General features: G+C 46.4%; 1 protein-coding gene across 1 annotated transcript; it reads right to left on the bottom strand.

The window, feature by feature from the left end:
- Window positions 1-16745: 16745 nt before the first annotated feature.
- On the bottom strand, window positions 16746-17905 carry LOC127341802 (VQ motif-containing protein 4-like). The gene has a single exon (XM_051367731.2). The coding sequence runs from the start codon at window positions 17797-17799 to the stop codon at window positions 17167-17169; it is 633 nt and encodes a 210-aa protein (XP_051223691.1). The 5' UTR covers window positions 17800-17905; the 3' UTR covers window positions 16746-17166.
- Window positions 17906-18175: the final 270 nt, after the last annotated feature.

Below are 18175 nucleotides of genomic sequence, written 5' to 3' on the forward strand. Positions count from 1 at the left end.
TCTGCATCATCCTCTGATATGTTGCTCCCGCGTTTTTCAGACCAAAGGGCATTGTTCTGTAGCAAAACACGCCATAAGGTGTAATGAATGCTGTCTTTACTTCATCTTCTTCTTTCAATCTGATCTGGTTGTAACCAGAATATGCGTCCAGGAAGGAAAGACGTTCACATCCAGCCGTGGAGTCGATAATTTGATCGATCCTCGGGAGGGGAAAGTGATCCTTTGGACAATGTTTATTGAGACACGTAAAGTCGACGCACATGCGAAGGACCTTAGTGTTTTTCTTCGGCACCAACACAGGATTTGCTACCCATGTGGCTTCTGTGTGCAACTCCTTGATAAAACCAGCTTCTCGTAGTCGATCAATTTCTGACAGCATGGCCTTGCGGTTTGGTTCCGAAAAACGCCGCAAAGGTTGTTTGATTGGTCTCGCTAGTGGATCCAAGTTTAGGTGGTGCTCGGCAAGTTCCTGGTACTCTGGCATGTCAGCTGGACACCATGCGAAGATTTTCCAGTTCTCACGGAGGAACTCGACGAGCGCGCTTTCCTATGCGAGGTCCATGTCGTTTGCGATGGACGTCGTCTTTTTCGGGTCTGTCGGGTGAATCTGCACCTCCTTAGAATTTTTCTCGGTATTGAAAGTTGATTCTTTATTTGGCCTTCCAACGTCTGGCAGCACGTCATAGTCAGTCATACTCCTTGACGCCAAATACTCAGCTTGCATCCCGAAAGTTTCTGATATCCGATGAAAATCCTTATCGCACTTATCGGCTAAGGCGAAGCTTCCTTTGACTGTGATTGGTCCCTTAGGTCCAGGCATCCTCCACAACAGGTATGTATAATGTGGTACCGCCATAAATCTAGCATATGCTGGTCGTCCCAACAGAGCGTGGTACTGCGATGGAAAATCCACAACTTCAAACTCCAGCTTCTCTATTCTATAATTCTCTCGGGTTCCAAACTGAACGTCGAGATTAATCTTCCCCAATGGATAACTTGGTTTCTCCGGTGTGATACCATGGAACCTCGTATCTGTTGGCTTCAAGTTTGCTAGGGATATGTTTATCTTCCTCAATGTATCTGCATACATAAGGTTTAAGCTGCTGCCGCCATCTATGAACACTCGAGAGACATCAAATCCCGCAATAACTGCTGGTAAGATAAGTGCTGACTGCCCTGGTCGAGGAACTTGCTGCGGATGATCTGCTATGGTAAAGCCAATATCTTGCCCTGACCAATTAAGATACTCGACTGTTGGTGGAGGCATTTTTTCTGCCATGAACACCTGTCGCGAGATTACTTTCTGAGCCCTATTGGATGGCCTTCCCTTCTGAATCATCGACACCGCTCCGTTGGAGTTAGGATCAACGTAAGGTGGTGGTGGAGGTGCTGCCGCTATTCTGAGCTGATGTCGATTGTCTTCTGTAATCGCGGGAGGAGGTGGCAAGTGAATCTCGCTCCTGGGTTCTCGAGGATTTCTCTGTGCTGCTCGAGCGTTAGCATGCTCTGCCCACCTTAACATTGCCTGGAAATTGCGACAATCTTTCTGCAGATGTCCTGACTGTCTTTTTCCGTTGCTATCAAGGAAAAAGTGCATCTGACACGGCCCATTCATCATCTCTTCAGGAGACACGAAAGGCCTCGGGATCCTAGGCCCGCTATTTTGCCTGTTGTTTCGAGAACCGTCTCTATTATCGCCTCGCTGCTCATTGCTTCTCTGATAATCGTCTCTGTTGTTTCCTCCTGTGTTTTCCCGAAAGCCTGCCGAAATTTGTCCTGGAGCATCATAGTTCGGGTACTGCCGAGGAAATCGTCGCCTCGGTTGATAATTTCGACCACGGTCCTCCTCTGGCGACCTGTGCCGTTTGTTGTGGACAGCATCTTCTCCATCTGCCCACCTGTTTGCTATTTCCATTAACGCGGATACTGTCTTTGGGTTGGTCCTCCCCAAGTCCTCGAGAAAATCTCCACGCCTGATTCCTGCGACAAACGCATCTATCGCTCTCTCGTCAGATATATTTTCTGCCGAGTTTTTGATGATGTTCCACCTTTGGATATATTTTCTCATTGGCTCGTCTGGCTTTTGTCGACATGCTCTCAACTCCTCTAGCGACGCAGGTTTTTTGCACGTGGACCTGATGTTCTTGACGAACACGTCCTCGAAGCTTTCCCAACTGTCGATAGATCCTGGAGGGAGTTTCTTTTTCCAAGACCGTGCGGCTCCACTCAAATGCACCTGGATGCTTTGCATAGCTGTTGCTCTGGTTCCTCCTGTGAGTTTCACCGTCTCGAGATAATCAACTAGCCAATCTTCTGGATCTTGAAGGCCGTCGAATTTTTTGAAATTATCAGGCAACTTGAATCCCGAAGGTACTCGAGTTTTCCGCACTCTCCTCGTGAAGCACGGCAAACCGCACATATCCTCGTCGTTTAACTCTGGGGACTGCCGATATTCTCTTCTGCTTTGTCGCGCTCTGTCGACCCTTGCTTGTGCTGCCGTATCTCTTGCTCCACTTGGTCCTTCAGGAGCTGCTGCTGCTGCTGCCGCAGGTCGTGGACTATTTTGCCTTGCTGTTCCTTCGGGAGGTGTTGATACAAACGCCGTCCCCATGGCTCCAACTCCTGCTATCGCCATGTTGTACAGTGTTTCCCTTGGATCTCCTGGAGGTGGTTTAGATGCGAGGATAAAAGCATGTGTCGCCATATACCCAGCCTCTGGTGTCTTAGGGATGATGTTTCCTCTTGTGTCTATCGACATAAAGGACATGTCGAGGTTTTGTACCAGGTGCTCTCTTTCTGCTTCGGGTATGTGTTGTAACCTTGATCTTGCTCTGTTCTGAGCCTCCCTGTGGCTATCACCCGAAGTTCTAGATTGTCGACTCAGCTCTGCCCTTCTCCTGCTGGATGCAGAAGCTGCCTCCTTTCTTCTGTTTAACTCAACTGTCTGTTTTTCCAATTCTCTTGCAGCTCGTGCGAGCCTATATTGATATGCTTGTAATTCCTCGGGCGTGGCTGTGGTGGCCATTGGTTCTGAGCCTTCCATAGCTCTCGCGGCTCTATCCCATGCTGCTTGCGGGAGTCGCACTCTGTGTCGCGGCTGTGGCCCGACGTATTTATTCCCCAGGCCTCGTCGCAGATCGGAGGGATCTACGTATGGATTTCCCAGATCGTCGAAAGCCTCAGATGTTTCCTCTTGGTCATTGCTTGGCTCTCCAATGACATAAATCTGATGATATTTTTTATTCAGATCTATGTTGGGTTTGGTGGCACCATCGTTGAGAATGGTGAAGACCTTGCCCACTGTAGTAGATTTGTCGATGAAGTCGTAACTGTCGACACTGCTTGAGCCATCGCTTATATATGAGTCCGTAGATGACTCAAAAGACATATCGCTGAAGATCTTGGCGAGTTTCTCTCTTGCCCTGGTGCTGATGTAGCGTGACGACGAAGTTTCTTCTTCTCCTGATTCGGTTGACGATGTATAGCTTGAAAAATCGGAATCGACCACCGATGATCCCGACGAAATCGGAATTTCGACACGATACGATCCTTCCTTCTCGACGCGAAAGCGAAACCTTCCGAACGTCATCTCCATAGGCTCCGCCAGATACGCATATGCATCCAAACGGGAGGGTGGGTGAGGAACAAAATCGACAGGACCAGCAGCGATCTGTTTACCTCGATCCATTGCGTTGCTTGCGGTTGATGATGTCGAAGATTTTGAACGTGCCATCGAGATCAGATCCTTACGCCTCTAGTTCCCACAGACGGCGCCAATTGACAAGGTATCAACTTGTCAATGCCTACGGATTGTAGACTAGGGTTTAGTTGGAAGTAGAGGGCAAGTAGATCTCGAAGGTTTCAGTCGAAAAGTACTCGATGATTATGAAAACTTGGGTTTGTAAACAATGATTCGATGATTTCTGCGTCCCTCGACTCCCCCTTATATAGGAGGTGGAGCCGAGGGATCCGTGCCGTACAAGTTACAGAGTCCGGGAAGGTTTCTAACTCATCCCGCAAGATTACAAATAAGACTTTCTATTACAACTCTAGCCTTCCTTAATAACATCTTGGGCTTCCGAATCTTCTTATTCTTCGGGTAGTGGGCCTTCAGTAAACCCCGGGTACTATCTTCGGCAGGCCCATTTGGGATGCCTATGTCATGGGGGTCTATCAATCCTTCAATATGCCGATGATACAATTTTATTTATGGAACATGATCTTGATAAAGCTCGAAATCTAAAGTTGATTTTGGCTGCGTTTGAGCATTTATCGGGACTCAAAATAAACTTCCATAAAAGTGAATTGTTCTGTTTTGGTGGCTCGGGACTCAATCGCTGAATATTCGAAACTGTTTGGCTGTGGGCAAGGCCAGTTTCCTAACAACTATCTGGGTATCCCGATTCATCATCGGAGATTAACGATGGCTAAGTGGAAACTGATGTCTACGCACGCTTCTATTCCTGTAGATAGTGTTGGGCCTCCAAGAGCAGAGGTTTGTAGAACAGCAGCAAGTTTCTCTTAATTGAATCACCCAAGGTTTATCGAACTCAGGGAGGTAGAGGTCAAAGATATCCCTCTCAAGCAACCCTGCAATTAAGATACAAGAAGTCTCTTTTGTCCCCAACACACCTAATACACTTGTCAGATGTATAGGTGCACTAGTTCGACGAAGAGATAGTGAAATACAAGTAATATGGATGATTATAAGTAGTAATTGCAATCTGAAATAAAAATGGCAGCAAGCAAACATGTAGCAAAACTTGTTGGAAACGGTGTTTCAATGCTTAGAAACAAGGCCTAGGGATCATACTTTCACTAGTGGACACTCTCAACAATGATCACATAACTGAATAAATAAATGCTACTTTTAAACACTCTCTTGTTGGATAACAAACACCATTCATTGTGTAGGGCTACAAAGCACACCTCAAGCCGGAGTAAACAAGCTCCACAACGTCCGGAGTTCATATTAAAGTAACCTCTAGAGTGCATAATAGACTGTTGCAATTTAGACCGAGTACTAACATAGCATACACACTGTACCCATCAGCATTGCTAGCGGTCATCGTGTTGATTTGCCTCGCCTTTTTCTTGCGGTCTGCCCTTTCTGGACAGTCCTTAGAAAAGTGGCCAGTCTCTCCACAGGTAAAGCAGCTCAGATCTGCTTTGTTTATCATATTCTTCTTCTTGAAGGTTGTAGTCTTCATAGGCTTATTGAGTGGGCTGAGCAGCATAAGGATGCATGGGAGGAGCTGATTAGGGCGAGGTGGCTCAAGATGGACGAGGAGTTTGCAGCCGTGTCGAGGCGTAACATGGAGAACCGATGCACCAGTGGCACACACTGCGCGGGAAACCGCGACTATAACCGCTACAATGGGAAAGTGATATGTATATACATGGAACGAGCTTCTTTCATTTCTCGTCATGTTACATTTGTGATACGCATAACCTTTCTTTTCGCGATGCAGTTGACCGAGGCAGCACCTAGGGTGGTGCTTCATGATCCTGAGATATATGACATGATGCGGACGAAGAAGAAGCCCAATCCCGTATTGCCTCAGCCCCAGTACTACCGCAATGCCAAGACCGCCAAGAATAACTACCGCGACATGGTGAGGCAGTGGCGAGGCTCTCGGTAGGGCAAGGTATGGCACCCGCCCTACCTTGGCCAGCTACAAAAAATAACTTGTACACCTACGCTTCGTATACGATATCGATCAGGGTCTGGGACAGGCAGCTAGTGCACGCACTGGAATCGATCGATTGGCATGTTGGCCTGTTCCATGTTGGTTGTTGGGCCGTGATTCATTTCTGGGCCTAACGCGGAAGGAATAAAAACTGCATGCATGTGGTCCTCTCGACGCTAGCACGACTGCTCGACTTCCTCCTACCGATCGAAGAAAATAAGCGATCGCGAGACTCTATCGCGAGCGGGCGGCGGCTGCAGTCATTGGGCACTTGGGCAGGAAGGAAGCCGGAGCCAGGCGGCCAGGCGGGACAGGATCGACGGAAACGGCAGCTGCCGCTGAGGACGAGGTAGATTGAAGTCAAAATCGGAGATGGATAGGAAATGGAAGGTGCTAGTAAAGGGAGGGAATGCGAAAGGTAGAGTTTTCTCAATTTTCATATTTCGGCACAACACTAGTTTCTGTTTTGGTGAATTTATGAATTGTCAATTGCAGATTTGACAAGGTATTTGTGCCACTTTCAAGTGGCATCAACTCTAAACCAAACACACGTGAGACTGAATGTGTGATGGAGATTGTGGTATATCAAGAGAAAGAGCAAGAAGTAGAAAAAGGCACCAAAAATCTCCTGCTACTTTATCTCATTTTCTTGTAGGTATGTGAATAAAAGTGGAGAGATTATTGAAACATTTTCGTGCATTAAGCATGTCCCAAACACAACATCAGCAGCTTTAAAGGAGGCACTTTTGAGTGTATTTGTTAAACGTGGTCTACTCATTGCGAGACTATGAGGGCCAGGATTTTCAAAGAAAGGCAAACGACACTAAAGTTTCATTATCGGTACGTTGTAGGCTCTACTTCTATTAAAGTACATTTTGAATTTACCATTGTACTAAGTGATCGTGCTTAAGATCGTATAAAATATTAATATGTTGATACAATTTTGATTTTTTTGCATCAATCTTTTTTATGCTTTGAAGTTCGCCCGCCCTTATAAAAAATCGTCCTTCGCCACTGTGGTGAGGTCTCGTCACCCGTATGTGGATGACCCCTTGCGCATGCCGATCGACGAGGAGCCGTTGGTCCTGTCGGGGCGCGGGCATAGGCATGGCCGTTACCCCTTTCTGAATAAGGCGGTCAAGCCTACCCCAGCCACGAGCTACACGCATCTCAAGCATACCCTCACCGCCGACAGCCCCCAGCCTCTTTCCCGGCTTGCTCATCCACCCGCCTACGATGTATGTTTTCCTTATTTTCATCATCTTTCTGGTTTTCGTTCCTACATGGCTAAGTGTTGATGAGATTCATTATTTCTGAAATTGTAGCCTGAGTTCGAGGCGGCCTTCGAAGCCTGTAATGAAGCGTATCAGCAGGCCTCTGTGTAGTGGAATAAGCAGCATACGGCCTACATGGCGTATATAGAAGTAAGTTTGAATCTTTCTTTTCGCAAGTAGATGACAAGTCTCAGTTTGATGCTTTATTTCTGCAAAGCCTGACTTATAACCTATCTTGCATGCACTGATGATTTCTTTGTCTACTGGTACATCGCCACCGGCTCAAGTTCCTATGGCGGGGGAATTGCCTATCATGCCATCGAGGGCAAATTTCGCTATGACTTACTACGGATCCACACCGGTAAGTTCTTTGCCAAACCGGTAGTTACCACTTTCCTTTGCCTCGTAAGTTGCTAACATGTAGAGAACATGTAGGGAATGGGATGCTCCGGGAACCAGGCCTCGGGGGTGGACGCGATATCACACCGGTTTATGAAGGTGGTCGGTCTCCTGGGCGTTCTGCTGGTGCCTCTCCGTCGACTTCTCCTGGGAGTACTCCCGGTGCCTCTCCGTCGACTTCTCCTGGGCGTACTTCTGGTGCCTCTCTGTCCTTCTCATGGGCGTACTCCCGGTGCTTCTCCAGCTGGTTCTTCTGCAACTTCTTCTCGTTTCGCCAACGATGAGGGCGGATACACCCCGCCCGGGTCCTTCATGTAGTCGGCTCACACTATCTATGCGCTTGCTTGCTACTACTACTATTCCGGTTATGTGCTAGCTACTACTATGTATTTGGATGACATGGCACTCCTATTGTATGCTATTATGTGCACTATATATGCTATTATGTGGATTATATGTTATTTTGGTGGATTTTGATGATTTGGGTGAATTATCGTGAATTTAATCGAATTTGGGTGAATTATGGTGAATTGGAACCTGCTGAACTGAAACCTGCTGTGAAATGGAACCTGCTAAACGAAAAAAAATATGGCCATGGCTACGCCGAGGGCAATGCCGTCGGCATAGAGCCCTGCCATGACCATATGGTCAGGTCTATGCCGAGGGCAATACCCTCGGCGTAGACCCTGGCTACGGGCACGCACGACATGGCACGGGCACACACGCACGCACAACACGGCTGTATGCTGAGGGCATCTGCATGACTGGTCGTCGGCGTCTGCATGGCCTGGGCGCCCCTCAGCGCGCCACGTCGCGCGCTATGCCGAGGGCATAGCCGTCGGCGTATAATGCTGCCGTTAACGGCGACGGCGCGCCGTGGAGGCTACGCCGAGGGATCGGACACCGAGGGGCTCACGTGGCCGTCGGCGTAGGACGCCTACGCCGAGGGCCAGCCCTAAACCGACTGGGAAGCTGCCTATGCCGAGGGATGTAGACGCCGTCGCCGTACACCGAGGGCTGCCGTCGGCATAGCCTACGCCGAGGGCCAAGTATGGCTACGCCGAGGGAAGCCGGCCGTCAGCGTGCACGTCCATTTCTGTGGTGTCTCCCGGATGGTGTGATCTTTGGCATGCTTTGGGTTTTTTCGCGAGTGGTAATTGAAGTGGACTGCTTAGAGGTTGTAAACCTCCGGAACTCTCTCACCGTTTCGTGCTCTGTTGTAGCATCTATTCTCCTAAAAATCGAAGGGCTAACCTCAATTTTTTAATTTCTTTTATTCAGCATGTAAAGTGGGCAGCTAATATGCCGGCTCACCTGTGTGCCAAATTCAGGTGCACGCAAGACGAGACGTGTTATTGGATGAACCTTGCACCTAGTTTCCTCACGAGCAGCCTGCAGGCTGCTGGAGTTGTGTTTTCCGAATAAAAGCCCTAAGGATTCCACGCAAAAAAACAAAAAGAAAACTCTACTTGTCTTCTTCTATGACATCCGTTTAACGAACTAGCCCTTTCTGTTTAGATGGAATAATGAATCAACTGGCAGTGCCGTGGGGGCAACTCAGTGAGATTAACGGCATGGATGATGGATCGAGGGGAAGAAAATTCGAAATCTGACGTCGTGGAAAAGACAAGGAGAGCTAGCCACACAGCGACAAATCTGGGGTTTAGAGCTCTACAATGCTACGAGAGCAATCTAGAAGATTCTTGAGAGCGTGTGAAGAGATTCCCAGGTGTAGGTTTCGGGCATCGTCTCGTCGATCTTTTCTTCCGTTTGACTTGTAGTTCGTTGGCGAGCAATTACGCAACGGAAATCACGCCAACGCCGTGCGGAGGAATGAGTAGACTGGCGCGTCACTCGGCAGCTGCGTGCTGGACGTGCTAACGCCGGTGCAAGAACTGGCTTCTCTGAAGAACAAGAACGATCATGGTCAATTGGTTTTTGTCATGGCATGGTATGGACGTATGGTCTTCGCACGATATACGCACTACATGAATGGCGTAAGGCGCCGAGGGCCTGCTCATAAACCGACGACCAAAAATTGGAGTTGTCGACGTATGGCCGGCCAGGCCAGCCGCCAAAAGGGCCGTCGGCGTAGCAACGCCCTCGGCGTAGGAAATGCAACGCCGATAGCCGCTCTCGGTGCATCGCGGGTCGTCAGCGTAGACCTGCACATGCGGTCCACCAGAGTTAGGCCGTGACGGCGCTATCACAGCTACGCTGACGGATGCCCTCGTCATAGCCTCCTCCCCTTTTTTTTATCTACACCGACGGTCACCCTTGGCCTTGGCGTAGCCTTGGATTTTTTTTTCCTCCACACCCCTCTCCCTTGGATCGCCTTTTTAAATTTCAACTGAATAGCAGAAAATAATTTTAAAAAATTATAAAATAAATTTTTTCGAGATGTCCATGTGTTATGTCATCTAGTTGCAAGAGAATTTAACAAAAACAAATTTCAACCTTTTTTGTAAAATTGTGTCATGTATCGGTAAAACAACTTTTCTGATTGGATAAAACGTCAGAACAAAAGTATAATACATCGGGAAAAGGTTATATCTGAATTCACCGATATTTACCCAGATGCCATTTTTTTAGATTCTCAAAATTTCAAATGGAAATATGAAAGCAAGAATATTTTAGTTTTTGCCAGAAATTCTGAATTTTATATTATTTATGTATTTTAAAAATTAATAATGACATCATTCATAAAGATTATTATTACTAAACCATTGATGTTAATTTAAATAATTATTTAAAATTCAACATAATAAAAAATTATGATAACACGGTCTAAGGGTTAATAGGATTGATATGACAGTATTATCAATAATATTTCGTTTCTTACATGAAGCTCAACCGAAAGGAACGAAAATGTTAAGCGTGTGAGGATGGATGACCATAGTGAGAAGTATGACCATGAGTGTAATTTGACCTAAAATTAAGTGTAGTTAGAGTTAAAATGATCCATGTGAGAGATTAAAAAATTGAAAAAAAATAAAAAAAACAATTCAAACAAATTGAAGCTAATGGACGGGACGGCGCGGCCTGCGTCGAAGGTCTAGACGCCGATGGCCACCATCGGTGTATACAGGCTATGCCGAGGACCGGGTCTACGCCGACGGCCCACGTGGCTCTGCCAAGGTGGATCTGTCCCGGGGAGCTATGCCAAGGGTTTCCCTCGGCGTAGCCTACGCCGACGACCAAATGTGGCTACACCGAGGGTTTCCGGCCGTTAGCATTCGAGCCATTCCTGTAGTGACGCTTCTACGCATGCAAATGGTTTGTTTTAAACAAGACAAAAAACTTGCCATTTTGTAACAAGACAAACGAAGAAAAAAAGTGTGCCTGGTTAATTGTCGAAAAACCGGGCAACAATGCGACACATGTCGTCGAGAAGAAGCACATCCCTAGAGTAGCACACATGCTTCATCTTTGTCACTTGTCCTCCTCGAGCAAGCGAGACGGACTTTGCCCTCGGCTTCCATGAAGACGCGCTCACCACAACAGGTGCAAGAAGCCGTAAAAATCACCAAACAACCCGCCAGATGACCCCAGCAAAACATGCAAAATCCTTCTCTAATTTGAATCAAATAGTGTTAATTTGCAGAGTATGACTCCACCTAAATAAAGAGAAAAGAGTGATGACCCCCATGCCATTCTTTTCCATCCCGGCACACACGCCGACAATTGCGGCCCTAGATCTGAGGGCAATCTACGAAGGAGAATTATGCAAAGTTGGCACCACGAAAGATCACTGGGCGGACTACCGACCACTTATCATCGACCACGGATCTATCGCCACATCCCCAACTTCAAGCAACAAATAGACCATGGTTAATCGGCGCACGTGCCCAAGAAACTATGGTAACCCCATGGCAAAAAAATGATGCCAATGAGCAACACCGTAAATTTCCAGAGAAAAAATATGCGCGTTGACTCTTGTTCTGCTTCTCCCAACTTAAGTAAGTCAAACACACACTTTCGGCATACATATATTCGTCAGACAACACAACTGTAAGAATAAGATGATTATTCCTGCACTCATGTGACCGATTAACATGCGCACACCCTTGGAATGGCGGCATCTTTACCTAACCTTTTCTACATTCCGAAGCCCCTTTGTATGGCAACATTTCCGGTGTGTCGCCGCGGGTGCATGCTGACGAACGTGAGATTCCGAAACGTTTTTGCAGCTTGGAACAAAATTTTCAGTTGCATCAGCACTCACTTCCTGGAGCGAGGGACGGCCCAGTGGATGCCGGCTTTTGTTTTCTTCAGGCTTCGGCTGCCTCCTTTCGTTGTCATGGGAAGCAAGGATCAGATGCCAAGCTGTTAAACAAATTCAGAGAATGACATGGTAGTGGTGGTTCAGCTTCACCTCCGATCCCCCAGGTCAATTAGTCAATGTAGAAAAAATTATCTTGTGATGATCTGCATCGCTGCCTCCCGTTTAGCGAGCATGTGTTCGCTGATTAGGAAAGGAATCGGTCGCTTTTGGCTAGTTAGTCTGCCACAGCGACGCCAGTAACAAGACCATAGAAAACAGGCAGGCCTTTTTAATCTGTCTCAGTTAACCTTCGTGTTTATTTTGTACTACACCAAGTAGAGAGACCTGAGACCGTGCGGTGCGCATCGGATTCCCGTAACGGACACAGAGCAACGGCCGGATTACAGTCTCCGACCAAATTCAATGTGTACTCCTCCACGGAAATAACTACTGCTACCACATTGATGCCAGCAGAGTTAACGTTGAGCTCTCGCTTTTCTTCTCCAGGTCGTTGCATTGCACGGCATGCCATTCAAATTTCAAACCAAGTCGTGCGCGCGTATAGTTTAGGCCTGTAGTTTAGGCCTGTAGCGGCAACAGTACTCGATTCATGTACAGATTCAGGTACGCTTAGCTCCCGTTTACTTTCACCCCTAGCTACGGACTAGAGAGTCAAAAATCACTGCTCCTATTATTGGACGAGTTGTCTATCGACAGCTGCATTGGTAGAGTTTGACTACTCAAGTGGAAGGATTGTTTCTGCTCGATCATATCTTTTTCCCGTATACAACAAGAGCAACTTCAGTCTCGCGCCTATTCCACATGACATCCGACAATAGCGCCGGATTGGTTTTATGGGAGGCACCGGCACATATTGGCGGGCGCCTCTCCCCAGCCTTGTTGCCAATATGGCCCATCCAATATAATTTTGTTACATATGTTAAGCATTGTACTACGTATGTGAAGTATTTTACTACGCATTTGGATAATTTTACTATATAAGATGAGGCATTTTGTAGACCGAGCTACATGTAGCCCTCTTTTTAAAGAAAAGTCAAAAGGCATTATATAGTTTTTAAAACATCTGAAATTTTTAGATGTAGCTAATCATGCATAATTTCAACTTGAAGTATTTCATATTTTAGGTTGTGCGAAAATAAATAAAAATGTGGAAATCTGAAGTGGTGAACCGTGTAAATTTTGAAACCTGATTTTGTCATTTTTGCGTGGCACAAAATACAATGTGCTTTGAGTTGAGATTTTATACGTTGGTAGACTACATCATTATGAACATCAAGATTTTTTTTTTATTAAAAAACTCTAAAAACACTAGCCTACATGTAGCTCGAGTTACATTTGTAGTTTGCGGAACATTTTACTACTATATAGAGCATTGCACTACATATTTCGAGCATTTTACTACATATGTGCATCATTTTAATACCATTTTACTACGTATACAAAGTGTTTCACTACTATGTTGAGCATTCTAACACATATTTGGAGCATTTTATTACATATGTGAAGCATTTTATAATATTTTTAGAGCATTTTATATTACATTTGTGAATGGAAATTCAATTCGGCTCTCGGGTGCGTATGCTCCCTATACCAAAAAATTATATTTCGAGTTGTCGAAAAAATTTGACAAAAAATTCTACATGTACATCTCCATAATATATGTGCATTCGTCAAGTTTCACGAAAAATCAATATTTTTTTGGTCTATGTAAAAAAGAGAAAATTTATCTTGTAAAAAGCATTATTTTTAGAACTGAGTTTTCTCTTTTTTACACATGTCACATGACAAGTCCATTTTTTATGAAACAACTTTGTGAGCGCGTAGTACGTGAAGATGTACGTGCGAATTTTTCGTTTCAATTTTTTCAAAATTCAAAATATGTGTAAGATGAAATTCAAAATAGAGGGAGCATATGCTCCCATGTTCCAAAACACCACTCCCGTGAATGGAAACATTTGTGAAGCATTTTACTACTCCAAAGGATAACTCGCCGCTCGAGCCACACAAACTACAATATGGCATGTGGGCCTCTCCCTTTGTATTAGGATTGGGCAAGGAACCTACAAGGGCTTAACAAAGTATTGGCGTAGCATGGCGAGTAGATATGATTGTTGTAGTTTAGGTTAACTCTATATAATGAGAATAATATTTTGTTTTAGTGAAAGGAAAACTAGCTTAGCTGAAGTATCGAGTCACTGTAAGGCGGAGCGGACCGCCCGAGCAAACCAGCGTGGTTAGCCAAGCAGGCTTCGTCCACGCTGTCTCATTTTGCCGCTCAAACTCGAGCCAACAATAGATCGATCCGCGCGCATCAGCTTGTTTACGCCGCGCCATTGGATCTCGTCATTCATTCAGACACTAACATTTTTGGAAAAGAAATTACCCTTTTCTATTTCGAGAAACCAAATTTTACATTGTGTACCCAAACACAGAGACATCCCCTATGCAGTAAGGATCTATTTTCATATATTTGAACCAGCAATCCACGTTTCGTTTCATCAGTGTGTTGAAATTGTAGGCAGGCTTGCAGGGAGCCCACAAGGTCAGGTCAGCTCGACCGATGATGTGCGTACGAACGGGGGGCATGTGTGTCTCTGAGCTGAAAGCAAGTATGGCGGCGTCGGCTTTACCTGTCAATGCGTCTGTCTGCATGTGTGTGCGCGCGCCCATCCGTGGTGTGTCAGACAGAGAGACACAGGGCGCAGTAACTTTGCGTGGACGTAACCGATCGAGGTGCAGTCCTATCCACATCACTTGCCAAATTCTACTGTCGGAGCGGTACCGTATTTCCTAGTATCCTGCCTGCCTGATTCAGTTCCTCGACCAGTACACTCGACGTGGTCATGCAAACAGTTATAGAATCGACTTAAAGTGAAACAAAGGGTGAATTATACTAATTGTTAATGAGTGAAGTCATCAAATCTTAACTGCAGTACAATCTTTTCGTTCTGATTTAGTCTACATTTAAAAAAAAACTGAGAAAAATAGTGTTGTACTATTTGTTAGTACTATTTAGATATGTAAACAACCAATCCAAACTAAATCTGAATGTTGGGAGTATGTTGCAACTCACGACTGACTAGCATAAATTAGGAAGCAATCCAACAATACGACTAGCACTAATCATAGAGAAATTTAACAAATCGACTAGCATAGATCACGAAGCATCTTAGCAACACGACTAACACGAATCACGAGGCAATTTAATAGTGTAGGATATTTTGGAAAAGCCCCAGTTGAACCTGGGTGCACGTGAATCCAGGTTGGAAATACATTTTCGAAATGTGAAAAAATTCTGAAATAAAAATATCGGGGTACGTATGCATGTTCCATGTGTGCGTAGAAAGTTTTCGCGGAGAAACCACTTTTTTATTTCAGAATCTAAAAAAGACAAAATACGTCACATATATACTACTATATAGCCCTGTAAAATTTCACTTTTTTGCCGAGGCAAAATAAAATGTTTTTTCAGAACGAAACTCATGTCCAGGGCACATGTTTGAGATCATCTTTGCAATCATTTTGTGTTTCGATTTTTGAAACATGTTTTGACATCACAAACCCACTTTTGAAAAAGTGGGTTCACATACACCCAGGTTCACAAAAGCCGGTCTCAGGATATTTTCTTAGTTACAATTTTTCAATCAAACAGTCTTAGAAAAAGGCTCATGCTCCAACCTATATTGTAACTCATGCTAGCAACACGAATCACAAATCAAGTAATCTAGTAGTCCAGCTAATTCTCGGTCGAAGATAATACTTGATCGACTGAGAATTAGCAAAATCATAAAACACAATCCCAAGGCAGTAAATCACCATTATCAAGTGAATGCTCCCTTTTTGTGAAAAAATGCATAGTAAGAGCTTCTTTGATTCATTAGGATAGAAAAAATATAGAAATAGGAAAATCACAGGATTAAGATGTCACGTTTACTTGAAGATGAGTTCTCTTTGACTGTGTACCAAAAGAACTTTTTCACGAGGTATGACTTGATATTTTATTTATATATAGGTTGCACTATAAAATTATAAAATTCCATAAAATCGAAATCCTACATAATTCTTACGCAAATCAAACGGCCATAAAACTGGATGGTTTTTTTCTTTATGAGAGAGTAAACCTGGATGGTTGTTCAGGAAACCAGAGGATTACTTTTCTCTCTGGTTGTAGTTCAGAAAATGACAACCATCAGACAGACAAACAGACTTCTCTACAGTCCAAAGTAACCCTGATTATTATAGATTAGAAGCTGTATGCAAGCTGATTGACCCGCAGCAACGCAGGCCCTACCTGTCTGCGACGATGGGCGGCTGGCCGGCAGATCTGAGATACGCTCAGCTTCTGACAAGGCCAGGGCAGCTCCCCGGTGTGATTATTACATGATCCACCCAGCCCCCGGCCATGTATGGTCGGGGAATGGAACTCAACTCGGCCAAAGTGGGTCACTCTCCCTCCAAAAAATTCCCCCCTTTTCTTCTTCTACCTCCAGCCCCCAGGAAGGAAAATTCCCTTCCCTCCAAAAGCTCCCCGCTTTCCCCCCGAATTCAGTTTTCTAATTATGCCAATGGTGGAGCTCACCACCACGACCCAGGATTATTGTTTGTTTTCTCGAATGCCTTTTCGTCGGTCTCATATTCCCCACTCCCACCACCACGAGCAGCAGTAGGATGATTTGATTATAGAAAAAAAGAACAGGATGCAGGCGGAGATACCTAGCATTTTCTGCTTTGGGTTTGGCTCTTCTCCAATGCTGATCAATGTGCTTCCAGAATTTTTAGAGGAGATTTTGTTGGAAAGAAGGGACAATTATTGAAGGGGTTCAGAGAAAGTGTCCTGCTTTGAGCTGCCACTTCCTTGAAACAAGGCTCGAGTGACACAGGGGACCCTCTGCTCAGATCAAGCTTCTTCTTCTTATTAACTGATCACAATCAGCCAGTGTGTGACAAAATGATAACACCTCTTATTTGTATATTCTTGAGATAAGAATGCAACCATTAATTTGCAATCAGGCTGTTCAAAGTTCAAACTCCTAAACATAGCAAGGGTCAGTTCAACTTCAGGTTTTGAATATTTTGCCTGCGCTGCACGATGTCAACTTGAGCATCCACTTGCCTCCCATAAGACCCAGCTTTAATGTTTGTACAAGATTTGCAATACGAAACTAGTAATACGACAGAGCGAGCTCATGGAGCAAGAATAGGAAAATGCCAAAGCTAAAATCTACTACACTACCGGTATGAAGAAGCTAGACAATGATGATGGTAAGGGCAAGAACACTCGAGACTGGGTGATCAATTAATCCCCTCTTATGCGCCAAATCGCTGTTACAGACACTAAGATTACAACACAAGCACATACACGGATCCTGCTCCTGCCAGAGCTCCGGAGCGCGAGAGGAGCAGGTAATCTACAGATCGAATCGGTCTCTCGCTCCAGGAGTCCTAGCAGCAAGCAACTAGCGGCGACCGACCGGGCAGGCAGGCAGGCAGGCGGAGCATACCAATGGGGAGGCGGCGGTCACTGCCGGGTGGGCGACTGCAGGGGGAAGAGCGGGAGCAGCCTGGGCGGCGGCGTGAGGTCGCCGCGGCCCCCGGCATTGCCGCGCGGCGACGGGTGCAGGTAGAACCCCTTCTCGGCGATGGCGCGGTCCTCGGCGGCGGCCGCCTCCCGCGACCCCGGCAGCGGCGGGAGCGGCGTCACGGGGCTGCCCAGCGCCAGCGACGGGAAGTCCAGCATGCTCGGGGACAGCACCTCCAGCCCGCGCGGCGAGAACCCGCGCGGGGAGAAGCCGCTGGAGCTGCCGGCGGCGAAGGCGGCCGGGAGGAGCGGGCAGAGCATCTTGAGGCTCTTCATGCTCCCGCGCCGCTCGTAGAGCTTGAAAGCCGGCTTCTTGGGCCCGGTCGGCGTGGGCGCTGGCTTAGCAGCCGGCGCGCCCGCCGTCCCTCCTGCCACGGCCGCCGCCGCGGTCTCCGGGGTGCCGGTGAGGATCTGGACGACCTGCTTGAAGGAGGTGGTGTCGGCCTGGACGAAGGTGGTGGGGAACGGGTTGGACGGGTCGGAGGACACGTGCGGCATCTGCATCTGCATCTGCACCGGCGAGGGCGAGGGCGGCGGCGGCGCAGGTCGCTCCTGGGTGGTGGTGGCCTCCATGGTAAAAGAAAGAGAAAAACGTCGCCTTTGTGACAGTGAGTCCGGCTGGGGGAGGAGAGCGTGGGTTTTATGGGCTTTTGGGGCGCGTGGAATTTTGTTTGGCTTCGGGATCTGGATTTCCACACCCTCCCTCGCTCCCTCGGAATATGTTGGCAATTGTGTGAGCGACCTGGCTGTATCTGTAATCTGTCTAGTACTAGATCTGACCACACTAGTGCTACCAGTACACCATCCTACTCCATTTCCAGCAGATCATCTCTTGTTTGGACGACTGAGCCGCTGGTTGGCGAGTGAGCTCTATGCGTTTTGAATTTTGAAGCCCATCCCGTCCTTCTGAAATATAAACATACGTACATACATTTTCGATGGAATATAT

Source organism: Lolium perenne, chromosome 3 (assembly GCF_019359855.2).
Source record: "Lolium perenne isolate Kyuss_39 chromosome 3, Kyuss_2.0, whole genome shotgun sequence".
Lineage (NCBI taxonomy): Eukaryota > Viridiplantae > Streptophyta > Magnoliopsida > Poales > Poaceae > Lolium > Lolium perenne.